Genomic DNA, 25,516 nt, shown 5'->3' on the forward strand with positions numbered 1-25,516 from the left:
ATTGGCCATAACAGTGATTTTACTATTGGATATAGGTATCGGCCCAAAAATTTCATATCGGTGCATCGACGGTGGCACAGGAGTTAAGAGCTCGCCCCATAATCGGAAGGTTGCAGGTTCAAGCCCCGCTCAGTCTGTCGCTATGTCCTTGGGCAAGACACTTAACCCCCCTTGCCTGCTGGTGGTGGTCGGAGGGACCGGTGGCGCCAGTGCTCGGCAGCCTCGCCTCTGTCAGTGTGCCCCAGGGCAGCTGTGGCTACATCGTAGCTCATCACCACCAGCGTGTGAATGTGTGTGTGAATGGGTGAATGACTGATTGTGTTGTAAAGCACCTTGAGGGGTTCCAAGACTCTAGAAGGCGCTATATCAAATACAGACCATTTACCATTTATCACTAATCTGAATCTTATCTGTGATGTTTTTACAGTTCTGTACACGAAGTCCTCAGACAGAAACATCGAATCAGTCAAACATAAACGAAAACACCAGAATGAAATTTTTACGGCAAAGTGAACAAACTCTGTTAGAAATGCAGAGGAGGCGGCGGGCTGGAGCCCGATGGTGAGAAAATTAAAACGGAAGGAAAAAGATCCAGAACAGAAACAAATCAGGATTCATCATCATCTCATCCCTAAGAGGCAGAAACACGAGGTCCAGCAGGAGTCAAACGTCTCATTTCTCTACCTTCAAAGATTTTACTCCTTTGGGGATTTGTTCATTTACTAGTTCGTCGCCAGCAAAAGGGTCTAAAACTAAAAATTTAAAAGCAGGTTAATAAATGTTTTCGTAATTCCATAATAATGTTTCCGTTGGTCGTTTCAGCCGGTTGGTAGCAGCGTAGCTCACATGATTTAGAAAAGTGAGAAATGCGTTTTATTAACGGTGAAATGAGAGGGAAGGGGGCTGTTTTAGGGAGTTTTCTATTAAGAGTTTTAAAGAAGAAACAAGGAAAAACACCAAACTGGTGAATCCTGACAGTCGTGTTTTAGTCTCACCTGTCAGAAACACGAGCCGGCCCGCAGCAGGACGAGCCGAGCTACAGAAAACCAGACTTTTGTTCTCTTTTACTCTGGGGGAAACGGAAAATAAAAGATGACATTTCTGCGTCAGCGTGGACTTGACTGGAGAAACCTCTCGGTCGGTGCTGCAGTCTATTAGAGGGGCCTCCTCATTTATTTCCATGTGAAAGGAGGCGGTGAGCGGGTTAACAGCGTTCTCCTCCACAAAGCCTCTGACACACACACACACACACACACACACACCACAGAGGAGTGAAGGTCACGGCCGAGCGTTCCCTCTGAACGCTGCTGAATAGGCGTGTGGTATGAATAAGGCCACACGCTTGTCATGCTTGGCCTCAATTAAGGCGTGACAATAGCAGCAAAGCCCCGCCTCCACCGCCGCCCGGGGGTGCCACTCAAAACGTGTGTGTGTTTTGTTGGGCTTGAGCTGGTTGCAGTGTGGTAGGTAGGCGTGTGTGTGTGTGTGTGTGTGTGGGGGGGGGGGGGGGGGGGGGCAGATGGCAACAGCTGGTTAAAACATCCCCTACAGAGCAGGGAGAAAACCCTCGGCACGTTTTCACCTTTGAGGAGAAAATTCAAAGTTTTACTTTTCTATTTTTCTTTCTTCGTCGATTTTTACAGTAAAAATGAAAATCACCGGAGATTTTAAAGATCGTCAAACCCGAAGCGAAAACCTGCCTCTGGGAGGGGAACGCTGGACCTGCGGGCACCAGCTTTACTCAGTCGCAATAATTAGTTCATTCCTGATTAACCTGAAAATTCAGATTCTGGAAGAAAACGCTTTGCAGTGAAGAAACGGTGAGTTCATGGAACTGGAATGAAATTTGGCAATGGTGCATTCATGGACCGAGAAAAAAATCTGAGTTTGCGTTTCACATTGGCTCATCGCCGATTGATGCAAATAATAATCTGACTTTTTTTTTTTACTTGCTTGGATTCAGCAAAACAAACGAAAAATAAAAATGAGGTTGAGACATAATTTTAAAAAAAGCCATATTTAGTTTACAAAAGGGTCGATTTCACAGCAGACACCAACACCAGCTTCTACATGGCTAATGGCCTTTTAGAGTCCTAGGCCCCCAAGGCGCTTTGCAACAAAGTCAGTAATTCACCCCTTCACACGCTGGTGGGGATGAGCTACAACGTAGCCACAGCTGCCCCGAGGCTCACTGACAGAGGCGAGGCTGCCGAGCGCTAGCGCCACCGGTCCGTCCGACCACCACCAGCAGGCAAGGTGGGTGAAGTGTCTTTCCCAAGGACACAACAGCAGCATTCTAAGTAGAACCTTCTTCAAATGGAATGCGGCCTTCTCATCACACCTGTGCCTTCACCACACTCCCGGGTCTAAAATGTCTGCCGTGGAAAAAGCCAACGATCATAACCGATGTTGTTAAAACAGACCACAGACAAAGTTCGTGCATCACGTGGTCGGCGTGGAAAATGGCAGGATTACAAGTCTTATTCATTAATAGTCATGACATGCAAACGCCTCGCCACTGATTGGCTAACAGGAACGCGACTCTTCCACTGCCTTCGTTCAATCTTCTTTCCTGAGTAAAAAAATTAAACGTTGATGTTTTATCTCCACAAACAGAAGCGGCTAACAGTTAGCTTCTGCTAGACAAGACATGCTATGCTCTCTCCTTCCTGTGGGCGGTCCTGAGCCAAGGTGGGCGGGGCCATGGATGCTAATCCCTGTACGGGGCAGCGACTGGTTTTTCGTTTCCCGTCTGTTTCCTTTCTGCAGGTGATGGGGGTTGGAGGAGATTTTCACATTCAGTAACTCAGAGCGAGTGATCGTACTCCAGAAAAAAAAGGCACAAAAGCAGGGTATCTGCAGGTTTAAGGGAGCAAAATTTAAGACTTTTTAAGACCTTTTTTAAGGCCACTTTGACCAAATTAAAGCTATAATTTCCAGCTATTGCCTGGAACCGGAGCTAACCACGTCGCGAACGTGGGATTAGCCATCCAGTTACCATTAAACTTGCACTTCCCCACGGCGCAAGCTCCCACTAGCTTAACCAGCTAATGTGCTCATCTAAAAATAGTCCCCTTTCACAACCAACTGAATGTGTACGGTTCCGCTTACGGCAACATCGTACACAAAAAATGCTGAACACTAACTAGAAATTCACGAAACTTTTATAGAAAAAAAAGAATCTTGTTTATTGGGTCTTTGGTAATTTTAGACCTTTGGAAACTGTATTTAAGGGTTTTTAGTCATTTTTAAGGATTTTTAGGGCCTTAAATTTGGAAAAGCTAATTTAAGACTTTTTAAGGACCCGCAGATACCCTGAACACGGTTTCTATGGAAACCAGACCTCAAATAGGACATGGCTGCACAACTTTTTATCAGTCTCTCTTTGACTGTAACAAACTAAACATTTAAAATTGTATTAAAAGCTCAAGGTGAGAGTTGTTACCCCATCAACTCTGTAGCTTAAATTCAAAAATGTCTTTAGGATTATTCAGGATTTTGTTTGCTCGTCTGAGCTCACCGTTTCATATATTTATATGTTTGGAACATTAGTCTTGACACCCAACATGGGAATAAAAATAGTTCATTTAAACTGGTGGCTTGTTTCACTCAGGAGTGTCTGAAAGTCTGTTTTAATCCTAACTATTATTTATTATCGTTCACATCTATACCAAGACTTTCTTTTATCCAAATGAACACGTATCTTTTTAAGTAATTCAAAGAAACCAAACCGAACATCTTCTTAGCCACGATGGACATTTTTTTATACAAGAATTGAAATCAGCCTTTTTTTTCCTCACCCCGCTGCCGATCCTCAGAAAGGACCCCTGAGAACACAAGCCGAGGTTAAACTGCACTTCTGGAAACATTTATTTCTCCATTTAACTAAAGTAACTCCTCCAGAAAAGCAGAGGTTTGTTCTCCATCTGAACTCCAACCTCGCGTCAAAAGCTACAGAACACCCCTTTAAAGACCTGCTGACCCAGGAAACAGAAGCAGCTTCTCTGGGGGTTTTTTTCTAACCCCCACCGTGGGTTTTATGGCCCACGGGCTGCATCATAAACCTCCACCCCGGTCCCTCCCTGCAGGGCCTCAAGGGCATTGGAAGCGAGCGCCCCCTCCTTTTGTAGTTACCTTGTTTGATCTGGGCCTGTAGCGCCGGGTTGGAGGGCTGAGAGGGGGCAGCAGGCGTCCTCCGAGGAGACTCCGGGGTTCCTCCTGGTCTGGGAGGCCTGGAGGAGGATCACAAAGGGGAGACATGAAATATTTAAGGTGTGAGGAGAACCGAGAGGAGAGCCAGAAACACACAAAAACTACAAAACAAGATTCAGAGGAACACAAAAACACTTCCTGTTTTTGTTTGCAGAAACCGTGTGTGTGTGCGTGTGTGCGCGTGCGTGCATGTGTGTGTGCGTGTGTGTGTGTGCGTGTGTGTGTGCGTGCATGTGTGTGCGTGCATGTGTGTGCGTGCGTGCGTGCGTGTGTGTGTGTGTGTGTGTGTGTATTCGGAGGCTCCAGCCTATTGAATTTCAGGTGCAGTCCTCTCTTAACAGACTGGAGGCGCCGAACTTTCAGACACACACAAACACTTCCAATACAACAATCAATGCTCTGATCAATAAAGGTTGCTAGGCAACAAATCACATCCAGGGAGATTTGATGTCGGAGGTGGAAAAGCCCTATGCTGACAGGGAGGAGAGAAGAAGGTTAAGAACTTTGAGACGTTATAAAATAATATTGATGAACACAAAACTGACACCAGACGACTGAGTCGTCTAACTCCAACGGAAGGATCAGAACTACGCCCTAAATAACAACAGAACACCTTCTTTACCTCCAACCGACATCTGAAAATGGTGCTCAGCTGATTCCAAGAGGAAGGAGTGATTTAACAAGAAAGAGTGATGAGGAAGGATGGAGGATGGACGGAAAGATGTAAGGATGGATGTTTGGACAGAAGGAAGAACAAGAAACGTGTGAATGAAAGGAGGGATGGAGGGGTTGGTGACTGGATGCAGAATGATGGGTGGATGGAATGAAAACATCCTCTACGATGATCACGTACTGAAATGTAAACCTGTCGTTCATAAGAAGGAAGGCTGTGACCAAAATCCACAAGCACCACAAGTTCAGCACTGCTTGTTTTCAAGCTCCAACTCACAGAAAACAAGTGGTTCCACCATCATAAATGTAAGATGGGGAACATGAAAAAGCCAAAAAGCAAAACACCGTCAAATATTCACAAGTGCAGGATTGGAGTGGTGAAGTGGAAACGGTCGGAGGGAAGAAGATCCTTCTTTGACTTATAAGGCAGCATCTGTGCAGAAGCAGCCTGGTTTCAACAGACCACAGGAAGAAAGTTCTGAGAAATCTGTCAACAGGATTAAAAAGTTTTCTGCCCGTCTTCTACGCTCAAATACTCAACGTGTGGCTCTGCAAACAAACCCAACACTAGAAACCAGATCTACTATTAAAACTTCCTCCAAACAAGTGATTTGGTTCATCACTTCTGAATCAAAACGATCCTAAATTACCAACCGAACTTTGAGATTGTGTGTGATCTGTTTGTGAACGGCAAACCGAGTGGTTGAATGGCAACATTAAAGGGACTTTACGGACTTTTGAATTTTTATGCTCGTGATCGCCCCCTCAGGCCAAAAGCTTAACGCAGCTTCTATAGTAGGCTCGTGCATGAGGCGCGCATGCTGTACGTGCACACTCCTTAACGAAAATAACAGCTGAGACAGTCAGCTCCGTGTGTGTGTGTGTGTGTGTGTGTGTGTGTGTGTGTGTGTGTGTGTGCGCGCGCGCGTGCGTGCGTGCGTGCGTGCGTGTGTGTGTGTGTGGGTGCGCGTGCGTGCGTGTGTGTGTGTGTGTCCCGGAGGACAGAGGACAGGAGAACGAGCAGCTAATTAATTAAATAATGTGATTCTGTACCTTTCTCTTCAGCACAGCGACAAAGGTTTATGATGGGTCAGTCCTCCTGCATGCTCAGATCATTCCCTTCCCTTGCTTGAAAAATTGTTCCAAAATGAAAGTTGAACCCACATCTTTTTTATCTGTGAATTCAATGCCGTTCGGCGAGTCTCAAATAAAAAATTGGGCATCTTACTGTAAAAAAATATACCATTAATGTAAAAAATAAACTCTAAATAAACTATGTTCACATCCAGAATCAAACCCAGATCTTCTGCATGGGAGTCAGACATCTTCCAAGGTGAGCTACACTCTAGTAACATTCACAGTATCTGTAGCATTTATATCCTTGATGACAGCTGAAACAACGTCAAACCAAAGAACGGTTCGGAGTGAAAATGTCTATTTTGTTGCTAATTTGCAGGAAATATCTAGAAGAAAGTTCTACAGAAAGTAGCTAAGGGTCCTCAGAAATGTAGCTAGCTTTGTCACTAGGCGTTAGGAACAGCGACAAAGTGGCACTGCCTCTCTCTCTGCTGCTAAAGCTACGGATAGCAAATGCTACAGGCTATGCCTGAGCGTGAATGCGCATGAAGCAGCCTGCTCGACCCGAGCATCTCTCTTTTTCTGTGATTTTACAGAAAAACAGGCAATCACAGTAAAAATGCCAGGGCTCATTCTACAAGACCAGGGCATTGCAGGAGAATGTATGAAGAAGACATTTATTATTTCTATACGTTTTGGCTGTCAAACCTCCATAATGTCCCTTTAAAGGCTGAATATGGAACATGAACACCAAAGGGACATCTAGTGGTTGGAGGTTGTAGCTGCAACAATAGAACAAGGTTTCCAGCCATCGGGGTACCAGGTTAGCAGCCTACACGTGAAATACTTTTTTTGGGTCCATCGGTTGTCTTTACCTAAATTCACTCTGGTTTTAGATCTTTTATGGTCGCTCCTCTACTCAGAAGGATAACAACATCTTCTGGGCTCAGAAGCAGCTGCTTGACTTGCCAAGTCTGCCATTTTCCACAGAGCCAACCTCATGGACTGTTTGGAAACCTGCAATGGTGTCCTCCACTGGCTGGTAGAAGTTAACATAAACCCGGTCTCGTGCTTGTCAAAATAAATATTTTTTTAATTAAACTGTAGCTTTTAAAAGAAATAATGTAGCTTCATTCTAGGGCTGCAGGTATTGAATATTTTAGTATTCGAGTATTCTATTTGATGACGTTTCAAGTGAAATGAGATTATGGTCTGCTGCTAAAAATATAAAAATAAAACAGCAAAATTACAAAAGGCTCAATAATATATATTACATCGGTGTTGTCTAGTTCCCTCTTTCCCAGCTGATATTTATAGTTAAATATTTCATGGAACAACATTTTACTTATGTTTTCATCTTCTTTGTTCTCATTAAACAAACATCTAATTACTGCGTTGTGTTAAATAAGAAAAAAGATGATCATGAATCCAACACACAGAACGAATGTATGGAAGAGTTTTACTTAAGTTTCATTCACATTTTAGGTTACTGACCTCATCCTAACAACATCTAATAATCAAAACATCTAAATATATTCACATATAATCAGTAGAATTTATTTATTTCATTAACATGTTCAGTACTAATCTACTGGAAATGATAACAATTCATTTATACTGATAACAACGTACTTGTGGTATATATATTGTATTATGGACGGGTTGGTAACATTATCTAGTCTAAATTATACTAAATGTAAGTTAGAGAATTATGTGCTACCACGGCTTGTGTCCTTGGGCAAGACACTTAACCCACCTTGCCTGCTGGTGGTTGTCGGAGCGACCGGTGGAGTCTGTGGAGAATGGACAGCTGTGTGTGTGAATGAGTGAATGACTATGTTGTAAAGTGACTTTTGGGTTCCAGGACTCTAGAAGGCGCTACATCACATACAGGCCATTTACCATGTCTTCATGTCATCATCCAAATCTCACGACCATTAGAAGAACACTGATGGAACCACTGTATGGAAAGCTTCAGCGTTCCACGGAGCTCCTTCTTAGATCATCACTGCTGACAGATCTCCTAGGTAGGTTTTATTCTAAAGAGGGTTAAACACTCTGGCAGATAAATTACACTTAAAGCAATAATGGTGAACAGGAGTGAGAGCAGACAGAAGCTCTGGGCCGTCCACTCGCCGTGTTTTATCCTCTCTGACTCACCGTCCTGCAGAGTTATCCTTGAAGCAGAGTTGATGAAATGTTGTGTCGATGTTTCAGCAGCAAGACCTCCACCTCCACGGTAAATCTTTCACAGCACAATGAGAGCTCACACAGACCAAACAATCAGCCCAGATGTGCTCTCACACACACACACACACGCACACGTACGCATACACATATGCACACACACACACATCCATACACACACACACATACACACAAATACACACACACTCACACACACACACGCGCACACGTACGCATACACATATGCACACACACACACATACACACAAATACACACACACGCACACACACACAAACACACAAATACACACACACTCACACACACACATACACATGCATACACACACATACACACAAATACACACACACTCACACACACACACGCGCACACGTACGCATACACATATGCACACACACACACATACACACAAATACACACACACGCACACACACACAAACACACAAATACACACACACTCACACACACGCATACACATGCATACACACACATACACACAAATACACACACACTCACACACACATGCATACACACACATACACACAAATACACACACACACACACACGCATACACACACATACACACACACACACACACACGCACACATACGCACACACACACACATACACACACACGCACACACACACATACACACACGCACACACGTATGCACACACACACACACAAATACACACACACTCACACACACGCACACACACGCATACAAACAAATACACACACACTCACACACACGCACACACACACACATACACACACACGCACACACGTATGCACACACACACACACACACATACACACACACACGTATGCGCGCACACACACACACGTACGTACACACGCACACACTCACACACACACACACACACAAATACACTCACACACACACACATCCATACACACACATGTAAGCACACACTCATACGCACACACATACACACACATACGCACACACTCACACACACACATACACACACGTACGTACACACTCACACACACACACACACGTACGCACACACGTATGCACACACACACACACACACACACACACACGTACGCACTCACACACATTCACACACACACACACGTATGCACACACACATACATGCGCTCAAGACACACACAAGTACGCACACGCACACACACACATGCGCTCAGACATACACACACACACACGTACGCACACACAAGCACGCACGCACACACACACACGCACACACACACACACACATACATGCGCTCAGACACATACAAGTACGCACACGCACACACACACATGCGCTCAGACATACACACACACGTACGCACACGCACACACACATGCACGCAGACACACACAAGCACACGTGCACGACCACACACACAGACCTGACTGAACCTGAATCTGAATTGCTGCTGTTATCCTTCACGGCGCTTTGAGCTCAGGTTCTGTTCTAACTGGTTTGGGTTTGTTTGTTGTGTCTCAGCTGGAACCACTGAAGGTTTCTTCTCTTGCCTTTCATTTGTCTGATTAGAAGTTTCCATCCATACGATGCGGTCGCCCCTGCCTGTCTGCATCTTAAACCAAACCTCTAACATAGAAATCCCAAACACACGAGTGACTTTCTCACTTCCGTCCTGTGAGCTTCATGCCTGTTGCCAGTTATGGACCAGCACCAGAAGATTCTAGATGATAAATGACCCGCACTAGTATAGCGCCTCTCAGAGTACGGACTCCAAAGCGCTTTACACTTGTTATGATCACCAGTTTCTACATGCTCCTGTTCCTGCTCCACTTCCCTGCAGAGAGGAGCAGCCCCTCCTCCGCTCCTGCTCCTCCCTCCCGCCTGCCCAGCTAAGCTCAATCCCTGATCCCTAATCTGAGTTTTTAAAAGGGCGCGGCCAGAAGAACCAGGGGCAGAAAGAGTGGGGAATACCTTGAGAGTGAATGAAATGCAGACACACCTAGTTTGAACCTAGTGTAATCTCACTGAGGTTGGTTTTGGTCTGAGTTCTTGTGAGGATTGTGCTCAACAGAGGTAGGCAACTGGTTAGTTTAAACCTACTTCCTGTGCTTGCTCAGTGGAGCATTAGTAGAGGTTAAGTTAACCTGTTGGCTGTGTGTGCTCAGTGGAGCTTAAGCAATGCATTTGGTGTGCTTGCTCAAAAGCGCTTTGATTTAGTAATTATTACCGTTTTGTTTCCGTTACCTTAACAGCCCTGTGCTCGCCCTTACTTTGGTCTGGACTTAAGCGGTTTACTTTCTATTTTAGCCCAAAAGGGAAAGAGCAGAATTTGAGTCTAGTCTGACTCGTTGGTTTATTATATTAGTGGAGCTGAGCTCCAGCTTCCGTGTTCCCTCACGTCCTTGTTTCTTCCCTCTTTAGGAGGTCACCTTTAGTTCTAGTATTTAACTGACCTGGTAACCTTGCATGAGTTTGGTCATTTATTTGTAATACAATCGTTTGTTTTTAAAATCCTGACCCCGCGCCTTTTATGTTACGACGTCCTTCACCAAAACCATCACCAGTCATAACAACACTACAGTGTATCATTCAGCCATTCACACACTGGTGGTGATGAGCTACGATGTAGCCACAGCTGCCCTGGGGCGCGCTGACAGAGGCGAGGCTGCCGAGCCCAGGCGCCACCGGTCCCTCCGACCACCACCAGCAGGCAACGTGGGTTAAGTGTCTTGTATACACAGTAATATAGAGTAGTTGGTAACTGAAAAAGTAGCTAAAGATATTTTCAGATCCGAATGTTTCTAATTCGCCGTTAGCATTCTTAGCTCATTAGCCTCTAGCTGTCTTCACCCGACATTAGAGTTATGGGCTCGACACACGGGAGGCGACAAACGACCGCGATCAGCGAAATTTGTCGCTGTCGCTTTTATTAGCTGACACACAGGAGGCGACCTGCGGCAGCGGCAAAGACGTCTACGCGTTCTGTTCCATGGCGAAATCGAATCTTCCGTTGTTTTGTTTGGCCGTGTCAGGTTGGAGGGAGTTAAGGTTATTTAAGCGGTTCAGAGTTAATAAAGTGGTAGATATGATGTTTCACAAGGTGCTGCTAGAGTTATGTGAAATCTTACTTCTGATTTTACCATAAAACATAATAAAAATCAACTTCTCCTCCATGTTTGCTCGGAGATGTACGGAGCATCCTGTCCGCTCATTGGTCAGTGAATGAAACCTCCGTTGATTGGTCCTCGTCCGAGCGACAGCGATGAAAAGTTGAAAATGTTTCAACTTTCTGGGATCGCGTCGCTGGGTCGTCCGTGCACGACACGTGCACGAGCGCAAAATTTCACACGCACGTTTTTCGCGTTTCGCTTGGTAGGAGGGAGACCTGCGATTATCGCTTTGTCGCACATGTCTCATTGAAAATGAATGAGGAGAGGCGATGTCGCCTCCCGTGTGTCGAGCCCATAAAACAAAAAAGATGCCGTGGCTTCTTATGGGTACATAAAATACCTTCTGGGTCGTTCCTGTTACTGGCTTTGGATCTTTGAAAAAGAAAAAAAAAACACTACAAATGCCAACACTGTAGCGCTGACTCGTCGCAGACTTGGCCACCCCACAGACTCAACAATTGTAAACAGTAGCTACGTCCCTCTTCGGCTCTTTTTCGAAAGGAGAAAAACTGACAACCACCCATCTGGCTGGGAAGGAAATTTGTTTCCACGTAACCTTTCTTCCAACATGATTTGTGATTATTTCACTGTAAAATTCTTACATGTTTCTCCTTTAATTTGTCAATCCAATCCAAGATGGCAGCCACATTACAAAGCCCAAAATCAAATATGACAATTTCAGAGATTTGCAAATAATTTGTATTTTAATTTTGACACTAACCAAGAATTATGAATGCAGAGTAAGAGGGGAAAATTAGAGAGGAAATTAAAAGTCTAAATTAAAGTCAAAGTGTCAAGACAAGTCCTAATAAAAAAAATCCTTCACAATAAGAGTCTAAAACACACACATGCCTCTGAGCATTGCAAGCTTATAAAATAGCTTATTAATCCTGTCGTCTGATGAAACTCAAGTGAAAATAGGATTAATAAACATTTTAGAAGCTTCAGAAGTGATAAGTTATGTGTTTACGTTTGAAACTCTTACTGTGAAGGATTAAAGGAAGTTCCTCTGTTGATGCTGCTACAGAAGTAGCCAACAATGAAATGTCCAAATATTTATAATTTACTCTATAAAAACACGTCCAGATGTATCCAACTTTATTTTGACATTTGAGCTTTTATTTTGGAAGTACCAACTTTTTCTCAACATTTTGAGTTACTTCACAACACAATTCTTGATTCATTAATGACACATGTGTACAGAGCTATTTTTATTGCATCATTTATTGTGGTATTTTGGGCCGGTGCCCTTATTTTGATAGGACACACTACGTTGGTCCCAGGGCGTTTCTGTCAGAAGAGAGAAGTAAATGTGGCGTTTCCCAACTCGGTAATCGTTAATAATCATGATTTAGATTTTATTCCTCCATAATCAAGCAGCTCAGCCCGGTTTTGCCGATGATGCACGCGGTTTTGATCAGGCTGCAGGTGGGAGTCATGCCTTTACTTTCGAGTTTTGACCAAAGAAACGTTAACTCCTTCCTTTTTTAAACTACGATGATCTTACCTGGCCGGCGCTTTCTTCATGTGCTCTCCGACGAAGGTGGCGTTGGTCATGCCCATCAGCGTGTTGGACAGAGAGATGGCTGACAGGAGATGCTGCGTGGTGACGGCCCTCGAGACGCCGTAGGTCCCCTTCCCCACGATGTCGGATAAAGCGAGTCTCCGCCCTGTTGCCTGGGACAACTGTCGCAGCAAAGACTCCTGGGAAAAAGAGAGAGGTTTAGCTTCATTCCCACCAAGCACCAGAAGCTTTGAGTCGACGGGTACCTTGAAGGTGGGCAGCATGAGGGACATGTGGCCTCCTCTGGAGATCAGGCCGAAGGAGATGGGACAGTGAGGTCTGAGCATGCCCAGTCGCTCCAGACAGATGCTGTCCAACTGCTCGTTGAGTCCCCAGGCGTGTAGGCAGGACATAAAGAGCTTGGCTGTGTCCATGGTCAGGTTGTACTCCAGCAGACTCAGAGACTTGGACTTCTCCTCCCGCCTCCTCATCTCCTCCTCCTCCTCCTCATCTTCATCCAGCAGGTGCTCCTTGATGGTCTCCTTCATGGTCTCTTTCACCTGGTTTTAAAGAGTTTGGGTTCACCTTTCATTGATTGATTCTTGTAGAGAGGAGAGATGTTTCCAGACCTGCTTGAAGATCTTGTTGGCCAGGAACGACCCCCCCTTGTCGGCCCCAGCCTGGCTCTTCTGGAGGGTCTCCGGAGACACCAGCATGGGGTTCGGGCGCTGCGCCTCCTCCGTCAGGAGCTGGATGATCAAGGCCTCCACGTCAAAGAACAGCACGTGCATGTCGGGGTCTGTCAGATTGGTCTTCATCGCCTGGACCACCAGTGCATTGTGGGAGTATTTGGGCAAGTTACCCTAAACGAGACAAAAATTTTAAAACGTTTTCAAACTCGATCATCAATGCTGGGTGGTCTCGCAGCAGGAAAGTGGCCGGTTTGAATCCCGACCGGTCTTTCTGCGTGGAAACGTTCTCATGCATGTGTGGCTTTTCTCTGGGTGCTGCGTTCTCTCCCACTGACTCCTACATCCACTAAGCTGTTTAGGACACAAGCGTTTGCTAACAAACGTAGCATACGCGTTTCAGGCTTTTCCCAGAAAGTCCAAACAAACTGTCTCATTTCCTTCTAACACTTCTTTTATCCGCTTTAATCAAGCTCGTTTACTTAGTGATTTCCACCCGAGCGCGGCTCCTGAAGTCAGCGAGGTCGCCTCGAGCCGAAAAAGGCTGAGCGCGTCGCTAACAAATTGCTACTGGGGATTTTCTAAGGGCATTCGAAACATTTTTGAGGGGTTTTCGGATTTCTCGCAGGGTCTCCATTAAAGGGACTTTACGGACTTTTTAATTTTTGTGCTCGCGATTGCCCCCTTCAATAGGAGGCTTGTGCACGAGGCGCGCATGCTGTACGTGCACACTCCTTAATGAAAATAACAGCTGAGACAGTCCCGTGTGTGTGTGTGTGTGTGTGTGTGTGTGTGTGTGTGTGTGTGTGTGTGTGTGTGTGTGTGTGTGTGTGTGTGTGTGTGTGTGTGTGTGTGTGGCCCGCAGGACAGAGGACAGGAGAACGAGCAGCTAATTAATTAAATAATGTGGTTCTGTAGCTTTCTCTTCAGCACAGCCGACAAAGGTTTATGATGGGTCAGTCCTCCTGCATGCTCAGATCATTCCCTTCCCTTGCTTGAAAAATTGTTCCAAAATGAAAGTTGGACCCACATCTTTTTTATCTGTGAATTCAATGCCGTTCGGCGAGTCTCAAATAAAAAATTTGGGCATCTTACTGTAAAAAAATATACCATTAATGTAAAAAAGAAACTCTAAATAAACTATGTTCACATCCAGAATCAAACCCAGGTCATCTGCATGAGAGTCCGACATCTTACTAGGTGAGCTACACTCTAGTAACATTCACAGTATCTGTAGCATTTATATCCTTGATGGCAGCTGAAACAGCGTCAAACCAAAGAACGGTTCGGAGTGAAAATGGCTATTTTGTTGCTAATTTGCAGGAAATATCTAGAAGAAAGTTCTACAGAAAGTAGCTAAGGGTCCTCAGAAACGTAGCTAGCTTTGTCACTAGGCGTTAGGAACAGCGACAAAGTGGCACTGCCTCTCTCTCTGCTGCTAAAGCTACGGATAGCAAATGCTACGGGTGATGCCTGAGCGTGAACGCGCATGAAGCAGCCTGCTCGACCCGAGCATCTCTCTTTTTCTGTGATTTTACAGAAAAACAGGCAATCACAGTAAAAATGCCAGGGCTCATTCTACAGGACCAGGGCATTGCAGGAGAATGTATGAAGAAGACATTTATTATTTCTATACATGTTTTGGCTGTCAAACTTACATAATGCACCTTTAAGCAAGTTCAACAGAAGAATTTCCCTCAAAACGTGTCTTCTGGAACACTGTTGATTTGAACCAGATTATGCGAGAACCGACAAGTTGGAGACAAATGAAACAAGTAAAGTATGGGGAGAATAGACAGGAGAAGACGCTGATGTGAAAATGAAACCAAGATGTTGTTTACTTTCCTATTCGTTGTATGAACCGGTTCAGTGTTTTTGTTTAAATTTTCATCCCAACAATATTTTTATTGATTTCCACAGTCTGCAAAAACCAGACCAAAACCTTTCACGTCCGACGCCGAAGCAGTCAGCTTACGTTTTCCTCTCCATGCACAACAAACAGGTGTAAATAAAAACAAGTTATGATTAAAGCAGATGCACCACCCCAGTAATATTAGGAATATAGCCAATAATAAAACCAGTGAGATATTCTCACAACCATATAAGCCAAAACCTCTCTGAAGGTTGCTCTGTAATCAGATGTTAGATGTTAGCGTTAGAGGAGGCTGTGGAGGAAGTTTAGCTGCTAGGAATATATAAACTCCTGTCTTCGACTGGATAGGACCATAGGAGGCTGAGCTTTGGGGTGTGTGTGTGTGTGTGTGTGTGTGTGTGTGTGTGTGTGTGTGTGTGTGTGATTATGTAACAGCCGCAAGGAAGTAAACATTTCTACTACAATTTGTTTTCTGTGGTTTACGTTCTGTGTAAATAAGTATTTATTCCTGCGTCTGGTGGAAAACTAAAATCAGGTAAAAATTGTTTGTCAGCTGCTAAAACTATCGTTTTGTTCTGATAATACAAACAAGTTTTCTCTTTTTTCTTTTCTCTAACAAAACATTTGTGCTTCTGATCTGATTTCCAGAGTGAATGATTTTGATGGAGAAGCACTGCCATCTAGAGGCAAACAGCCACACAACACACACACACACACACACACACACACACACACACACACACACACAGACAGGTAATTTTGCATTAATATTAAAACATTAACAACCGTTTAGTTTTTTAAAGCTCATTTGCAAATCCACCTTAATCATGTCACATTCTTTACAAAATAAAGGTCAGATTTGTTTTATTTCCCCTGAAACGTCCTTTAGACCAGTGGTTCCCAACGTTTCAGCTTTAACCCCACTAAACTGTCAACACACCTGATTTCACAACACCTGCTTATAAAATCAACTGTTCATAACAAAAAGGAAACTCCTTCAGCTCATCTTCACTCATTTATGGTTGAGGTTTAGTAACAATTATGCAAAGAATTAAAGCTTCAGCTGTTGTTTTGTTTCTGGAAACCATCTCAAGATCCCCCGAGTAGCTCTTGGTGACCCAGTGGGGTCCCAACACCGACTTGGGAAACCGCTGCTTAGGACGAGGTTTTATGGCAGCGAAGACTTGTTTACATCACCGACTTGCAGAACCCAAACAGCTGGTATAAACTGGGATTTGACTCCAGCTTTAAAGTAATAAAATAATCGTAATAATAGTGATAAAATGTGACATTTCACCGAGAAAAGGCAACAAGATCTAAAGTTCAAAACTTCTAACATCCATTATTAATCGGCTTCGATTCAAAACTAATAAAAAGTAAAAGCTTCTTAAAGAACTCTTGACTTTTAGACGAGTGACAGTTTCTAGCTGGCAGGAAGTGGATCAAAAGGTCATCGTCCTGCAGGGCCCTTCAGGCAAACGCCACACACACACACACTGTGTGTGTGTGTGTGTGTGTGTGTGTGTGTGTGTGTGTGTGTGTGTGTGTGTGTGTGTGTGTGTGTGTGTGTGTGTGTGTGTGTGTAATCGCTTTTGTTTTTGTTTTGGTCTCATGACAGAAACACTTTCACAGATCAGCGCCTTCAGCTGAAAGCAGCAGAGGACAAACTCAAAGTCGCACGTGAACTTCCTCCAGCGAACGCTGAAATCTGAGCGGGCGGCGGCTCGACACCGGCTGGGTGGAACCGTTTGGCGTTAACGCCTGACATTTCACGGTCATTATCCATCATTACACGCGGCGGGGGACAGAAAACACACACACACAGCAGATAATGGTCGCACGCGGTAGAAACGACGCCGGGGTGGGAGGAAGACATTGATGTGCATCTAATGGAGGAGAAGATAGCAAGTGTTTTCAGAATAAAAGCTGCGATTACGGCCGTTTGGAGCAGATGATGATGAAAGAAAACCGACACAAAGGTTATGGGTCGGGTTAAACGGCTTCCTGAGTGGAGCTGGAAAAGTCCAACTGCAGCAACAGCTGAACTAAACGCTCTTCAGACGCTAAATAATTCAGTGCGTTTGTTTGCAGTGCTGGGATCCCTCGTGTGGGCGGGGCTTTCTCTGTCAGGATGGATCAGACCATCAGAGTCTGATGAGTGGAGCTCTGATCCTCAGAGACAAAAAACAGCTAAAAACACGAAGAGCTTCTGAAACGCGCTCTCCGACCTTGACCCGAGAGTCTGAGCTGAACCAAGCTGATCCAACGGTCCTTCACCAGAACCGAACCACCATATGAGGAGCCTCAACTCTCATCTGTTTGGATGTTTCAGGCTAATTTGGTGGTTGTGTTGACGAAATATCCGCTCAGAAACCAAACTAAAGGCGAGGTTTTAGAGTTCCCTCCCTGGGCTGACCCTTCGCCACCGTCGTGTGACGATTTTACGGTCGACGGCGACTCAAAAACGACCCTGCACCTTCAGCAGACATCAGTTGCTCCCTGATGGTTTTCTTTGCGGCCTCTCACACCAGAACAGGTCTCTTCGCTGAGCTGCAGGTGAACACACACCTGAAGGTCCTGCTGTCGGTCCGGAGCAGGTTCTGATCTGCTGGAGCTCCTGATCCCAGATCTGGATCTACTTTAGGAAACGGTTCCAGTGCTGCTGGACTTCATGCAAACAGTCGACATCAGATCTGAGGCAGCAAACGTGGTGACGAGTAAAAGTTGGGTCGTTCTAAAACCCTTCGGTTACGCGCGTGTTGTTATTTATCCGTTTATTTCCTGATTGTGACATTTATGAAGCTCGTCCCTGGGAGACGGCGCGCCTCTCTGCTGACCTTTCCGTCGTCTCCAGAAATCTTTTAATTGGCCGTGGACCTCAGCCAGCTGTTACCTTGTCGGCGTTGTCCGCAGCCAGCAGGTTGGTGGCCAGAGTCTGCAGTTTGTGCTGGGCCATGTTCTTCAGGGCGGCCAGGCTGCGGCGGGTCATGGCCTGCTTTAGGTTCACCGCGGAGTGACTCAGCGCGTCGACGGTGGCTGGGGCGAGCTCATCGCAGGCGTTCAGGATCTCCACGGCGGTTATTCCCATCACGCAGCGATCCAGGGCTCCTGCAAACACAAAGCAGTCGAATAAACCCACCGACAGAGAAACAAGACCAAAGTCTAAAAAAATAAAGCCTGAAAGACGTTCAGAAAGCGTGAAGAACTGTTAATGACGAACACTTTTAAAGTGATCGGGAACGTTGGGCTGTCGGAAAGAAAACGTAAAGAACTGAGCTGGATTTAGACGCTCGAGAGGATCCCGAGTCTCCTGATGTCACTCAGGTCACAGATGGACTTTTCTGTCTCTACCTTCATCGTTTCTGTCTGGACTTAAAGACAGAGGCGTTTAGTGAGACACGATTAGCTGCAGACAAGAGTGTCAGTATTCAATTCTGAAGAGAATCGTGTGTGTGTGTGTGTGTGCGTGCGTGCGTGCGTGCGTGCGTGCATGCGTGCGAGAGAGAGAGAGAGAGAGAGAGAGAGAGAGAGAGAGAGAGAGAGAGAGAGAGAGAGAGAGAGAGAGAGAGAGAGAGAGAGAGAGAGAACGCCGTGGCCCTATTACCTGTCCAACGCCTGAGTACACACACACCTACCTCATTTCACACTTAGATACCCTGCAATCTCCCAGCACTGCAGCGCACACACACACATTTAAAACACATTTAGTTGTCATGGTAACGGCCTCCTCATCACACTAGATGAATTCTCCGTTTTCTGACCCACCCGACTCTCTCTGATCCACACGCAGGTCGATTCCAGCAACAATTAGCGAACTTTAACTCCTGCAGCTGAACATTCATACAAACGACGGGGCGACGGTGGCATGAGAGTTAAGAGCTCGCCCCGTAATCGGAAGGTTGCAGGTTCGAGCCCCGCTCAGTCTGTCGCTGTCGTTGTGTCCTTGGGCAAGACACTTAACCCACGTTGCCTGCTGGTGGTGGTCGGAGGGACCGGTGGCGCCAGTGCTCGGCAGCCTCGCCTCTGTCAGTGCGCCCCAGGGCAGCTGTGGCTACATCGTAGCTCATCCCCACCAGTGTGTGAATGTGTGAATGACTGATTGTGTTGTAAAGCACCTTGGGGGGTTCCAGGACTCTAGAAGGCGCTATATCAAATACAGGCACTTTACCATTTACGTGTTCCAGATTTAGTCTGTGTTTTAAAAGAGCAAGTCACCCCCAAATCAACTATTTTTTTCTGATAAACTATATAAATGCGTGTCTAATCATGATGCAGACACGTGTCGTCAATAGTTTTGCACTTTGGTGCATTTTAGTTAAAATTTTAATTTTCTGCCTGAAACTGTCAGTGTTGTGCCGTTGTCAGGTAAAAACTCTGCACTGCATTTGAATTTAAATCTGCCATCGCTATTGGCTAAGAGGTATGCTATGATGTAAACTGGTACATTATGATGTCACAATGTCGTGAGTGTGTGTATTTGTTAGTGGCTCCACCCTCTCGGTCTGCTAGGCAACAGCATTTGTTGCATTTTTCAAACATGAAGTGGGAGTGGAGTACGCTTCTTGTAAGGGGTGACTTGCTCTTTAAGGAGATGCGACAATGCCCCATCACAGGTTTGTCCTCTTAAGGCTTTTTTTGTCACTTACTTCAGATCAGAAAACAGATTTTAGCATCAAAGAAAGTCCAACATGATGCTTTCATTTATTAGGTGAACAGATTTCTCCAATCCAATCTGGAATCGTTGTGATTAAGCAGATTATCGATAAGCGTGACTTGTGACACCCAGACCTGATCCCCACCAGACCTGTAGAACTAAAAATATTCACTTTAATAGAGCCTGTCTGATAGCAGGAAGTAGACTAAACGATCAAAAAGCAACACATACTGTCCCAGAACGACATCTAAAGGCCTACGGGCATCTCCTGGTTCAGGTCAAAGGTCATGATTCAGCAGTCCAGAACGTCTGCTGACCAAAAACAAAAACCTGTCTCATGTTTACTAAAATACACTCGGAGGAACCCAAAGGCTTCTGGATAAATATCCTCCAGACTGACAAGACTGAGGCAGAACGTTCTGGAAGGCCGTTTTTTTATGCAACAGAATGAAATGACTGTTTTCCCTCTCCTCTGACACAGAACTAGTCTGCATGAGATATGGCCTCAAGGTCTCATGCATTTGCTTCTAACCTGCTTCTTTCCAGCTCAAGAGAAGAATGAAGAATGGACTCTCTCCTTTTAATAAATCAAAGAACTCTATTTTAATAAAGCTAATCAAAGTGTTAGTCAATAATAAGATGTGACCAATCTGTGAAATCAAAATATTAATTACTTTATTATAATCCTATAGAATATAATAAGTAATATGACTTTAAATGTTTCCACTAGGACTGATCTCATGTAGCGTTAAGACATGACACATTGCTTTACTGATCCAATCAGAATCTGCCAGATCTGACGGAGGCGTGGCTTTGGTGGTGCTTGGTAAATCTGTCATCTTTTCATTCGACAGTAAACCAAAACATCCGAAGTATAAAACTACGCCCTCGCCATCTTTAACGCCAGTTCAAAGCGTTCTAGAGAAGTTGTCGGAGTGGCCAATCCGTAACGTTCCTCTTCAGCCGAAAGAACCAACGACAAGCTGGATAAAATCTGTTGCTGTTCCACCTGCTGCAACGGTTCCTTTCAGAATAAAAGCTGAACCATCACGACGCAGGTTTGGGTCTTGTTAGATGCAGATAAACTGTCGTGACCCGGAAGTATCTCAAGACTGGTGGTCGGCTGCCGCGGCTGTTTCTGCAGGCTCCGGCTCCACAAGGTCAAGCTGGACCTTTACACCTCCTGACCTAGACGGGGACATCCGCTAAGGGTATGTAGGCCGACAAATGGCGTTGAATGTGTTTATGAATCTCCTAACCAAAGCTTTACGCGAAAACTTCACCTTCATTTCCCGTCAGAACTAATCGCTTCTTCGGATTTGCTGGTTCTGAGCAACATTCCACATTACACCATTCTCCGTCTCATTCACCTTAGTTACACCATACATTTAGTGTTAAAGTTAGTCTAGTTTTAATTTGTTTAGTAATAAATCTTTATACTTTTAAACTCGACTCTCTCTCTTCTGTTGTCTCTGAATTAATACGAAGCTGTTATCTAATCCCTGCAATAAAAAGATCCAATCTTCTGGTTTAAATAACCCAACAGATCCGTAAGGTGGATTTCATATTTCCTATGGCATCCCACGTCTTATGGCTTATTAAATAACGTAATTTAAATCATTACATTTAAGATGGCACAGAACAGATCACACTTCAAACTAGTGGCTAATAAAGGGTATATATATATATATATATATATATATATATATATATATATTTATTTATTTATATATATATATTTATATATATTTATAAAATGTACTGCACCAGGATACAGCTGCATCCTGGTGCAGTAAGCTATGCCACAACTAGCTGACTGTTCAAATAATGGTTTGTAGCAGCCCTATTCAGGGCCTGGAGCACCTGCTGTGACTGATGGAACCATGAGTTCTGCTCTCTAGCAGAACATCCTGAAGGAAAACGTCTGACCTTAACTCATTCACTGCCAATGATGACTAAAGTTTTACTGTGTGGGCGTCGGACGAGCCCCCGCACCGTGCAGTGCGTGAGAAACGCCCCGATCCCTCACCTGTATCCATCTGCCAGACGTAGACGGAACCATCAGAACATCCCACCACCAGGTAGTCATCTGCCGGGCGCCACTTGATGACCTGGATGGGGAAGAGGTGTCGCGACGCCAGCATGATGCACTTCCTCTCTCTGAGGCTGAGCAGGCCCACTGAGTGGTCGCTGGCCACCGAGCAGATGCAGTGCTGCACTCGGGTCTGCACAGAGAAACCTGGGAGGTGACCGTCAGAACCAACAGAACCGCAGCTCAGAATGTGCTCACTGGGAAAATATGATATCTGGGTCCTTTGTCACATCGACGCTGAAGAAGGAAACATCAAAGCTTAAACAACAAGCGGATTAACCATGTAGGCAAACGGATGAAAGAAAGAAAAAGTGTGAAATACATAAATGCATAAAAATGTGCAAAGATGACCTCTCATAAAGAACAAAGGCTTTAGCAGACATGTCTGCACTCAGAACGGCTACAGCTGTAGACTCAGATGAATGTTTCCTCTGATGCATCAGAAGACTCGGATAGGAGGCAGAATCTCCACCGATGGTTTGAAGTCGTGCTGGTTTGGGGTTCAGATTACTGTCGTAAAGCAAACTCTTGGTAATGAACAGATGATTGTGCTAGCCATGAACCCACACATAATCATGACTCTTGGTAGGTGTAGCCACTTAAGGGGACCGACTTTAGTCAGACTAGCCGTTAGCCTGTCACTCCTGGTCTAGAAGCACACTTGAGACATCCGTGTAAGTCTTGGCTCTTACTCGGTTTGGTCACACACGTGATTTTAGTCGACACAGAACGGATTCCCTGGAGCTGATGTGGATAAACACGCATGTAGTTTGATTCCTCCAGCCTGAATCTAAATTTAGCGTTTTCCTGTGGTTTCATTCATTTCCACAGAGGAAAGGAAGAGCTAAACTTGACACCTAAACCAGGCCGTTTCTCAATACCCACGTATGCTAGTACGTTCTTGTGTACTTGACAAGTATGTTCATGGCAAGGACACCAGAAAGTCCGTTCCACCGAGGACGAGGATGGCATTTGGAACAGAACCATACTCCGTTGCGTCCTGGCAACAAGCGCGGTTTGTTGCTACTGTTAAGAAAACAAAGACATAAAAATAAAAGCGTAGTTTGTGCCTTAAAGAGCAAGTCACCCCCTACCAGATTCTTACTCCACTCCCACTTCCTGTTTGAAAAATGCAACAAATGCTGTTGCCTAGCAGACCGAGAGGGCGGAGCCACTAACAAATACACACACTCACGACATTGTGACATCATAATGTACCATCTAACATCACAGTGTACCTCTTAGCCAATAGCGACGGCAGATTTAAATTTAAATGCAGTGCTGAGTTTTTACCTGACGACGGAGCAACTCTGACAGTTTTAGGCAGAATATTTAAATTTTAACTAAGATGCACTAAAGTGCTGAATTACTGACTACACGTGTCTGCAGCACGATCAGACACTCGTTTATATAGTTTATAAGCAAAAAGAATGTTGATTTGGAGTGACTTGCTCTTCACCCCTACCAGAGTATTACTTCCTGTTTGAAAAATGCAACAAATGATGTTGCCTAGCAGACCGAGAGGGCGGAGCCGCTAACAAATACACACACACACACACAGGCTCACAACGACATTGTGACATCATATGGTACCAGCTAACGTTCTAGGGTACCTCTTATCCAATAGCGATGGCAGATTTAAATTCAAATGCAGTGCAGAGTTTTTACCTGACAACGGCACAACACTGACAGTTTTAGGCAGAAATTTTAAATTTTAACCAAAATGCACTAAAGTGCAAAACTACTGACGACACGTGTCTGCAGCATGATTAGACACGCATTTATATAGTTTATCAGAAAAAAAAGTTGATTTGGGGGTGACTTGCTCTTTAAAAAACAAAACAACAATGATTACATATTATTTGTATTATATTTGGTCCTTTGTTGATCTAAATCAGGGATTCCCAAAGTGTGGTGCGCGCACCCCCGGGGGTGCGCGAGCTGCCGCTAGAGGGTGCGCGAGATGAAAAGTGTAATGGCTGCGGAGCTCAGAGAAGTCTGTCAGGTGTCACCATTAGCATAGCCAGAAAACTCATTTGTGGGTGGGCCAAAGAAAAAGTAAGTGGGCCCAATAAATGTAATTGAAAACAAGTATATTTTACTTGTGTGTGTGTGTGTGTGTGTGTGTGTGTGTGTGTGTGTGTGTGTGTGTGTGTGTGTGTGTGTGTGTGTGTGTGTGTGTGTGTGTGTGTGTGTGTGTGTGTGTGTGTGTGTGTGTGTGTGTGTGTGTGTGTGTGTGTGTGTGTGTGTGTCCTCCACATGTGCCCTAACTTCATAATAACAATGCGCCGAGCTTCAGCACTCTGGCCTGCGCACGCCGATATGTTCCGTATTTGATCATTTTTAACGGTGTTGGAGAAATTCGAAGGTGGTGAGTCATTCTGGCAGATTGTAATTAACACCTGTCTCATGCAGGTGTTCTGACATTGTAAACCTCACACGCGCTGAAGATCTGAAGTTTAGAGTGCGTCTGTCAGAGGTCAGACGCGTTCCGGAACCACGGCTCACGGGTGCACAAGTGAGCACATCTGGGCTGGGCAGAAGTCATTTTACAACATTGGTTTAAATAGCGCCATTAACGAGACACAGTGACTTAAACGCTGCAAGTTGTGAAGCGCGTTCCATCCGTGAGACGCATCACCAAGCGGAAAGTGAATGCATCAAGCATAAACCAAGCTTCGTGGAGCTGTGCCGCGCGCACACACACACACACACACACACACAGATTCAATAAGTGCACGCTGCGCAAACTCCGGCGCGCCAGACTGATACCGTCAGACTGAAGGCAGAAATGAGCTCTGCCTCCTCTGTGATAAAAACTTTTAAGAGGTTTTATAACATTTTTCATTCCAGGTCAAATTAAGATATTAGCTTCTATTTTGGGATGACGTATTAAAGTCGGGTCCGCTCCAGCCAGTGACTCCGAACCTGCAGCATTTGTTATTCCTGTCCGCGTGGCAGCGGATCGCAGATTCAGCCACACCATAAAACAGCAATAAGTCGGTCTGAGGCAAAAGTGAACCTCATGGCTAAAGCTTTTTCCTTTTCCCCTATAGACATTTGATTACGCACCAGTAGGTGATCAGCTCAGGTTTACGCAGAGCAGAAGGAAGGAGAGCGCTCTGGCCGCACAGGTTAAACGTTCCTACTTTAAGAAAACCGTTAAATTACATTGTTTATGTGCTACCTGGGCACTCTAAATATTTATTTAAAATTAAATCAAAGGAAATTGTAATGGTATCGAATGCTTATTAATTACTATTTAAAAAATGAAAGTGATGGGGAAAAAGGTCGATCATATTTTTTTAACCCTGTCTGTTTAGCTTGACGTCTTCTCTCTCTCTCTCTCTCTCTCTCTCTCTCTCTCTCTCTCTCTCTCTCTCTCTCTCTCTCTCTCTCTCTA

General features: G+C 44.9%; 1 protein-coding gene across 1 annotated transcript in view; it reads right to left on the bottom strand.

Moving 5' to 3' along the window:
* Window positions 1-25,516, bottom strand: part of LOC107375088 (WD repeat-containing protein 7) — a 162,593-nt gene that overhangs the window by 107,254 nt on the left and 29,823 nt on the right. The window contains 6 exon segments of the mRNA XM_070552547.1: window positions 4,135-4,232; window positions 12,809-13,005; window positions 13,072-13,365; window positions 13,435-13,668; window positions 18,261-18,475; window positions 22,051-22,260. Coding sequence (XP_070408648.1) covers window positions 4,135-4,232; window positions 12,809-13,005; window positions 13,072-13,365; window positions 13,435-13,668; window positions 18,261-18,475; window positions 22,051-22,260 — 1,248 coding nt within the window.

This window comes from Nothobranchius furzeri, chromosome 6 (assembly GCF_043380555.1).
Source record: "Nothobranchius furzeri strain GRZ-AD chromosome 6, NfurGRZ-RIMD1, whole genome shotgun sequence".
NCBI classification, from domain to species: domain Eukaryota; kingdom Metazoa; phylum Chordata; class Actinopteri; order Cyprinodontiformes; family Nothobranchiidae; genus Nothobranchius; species Nothobranchius furzeri.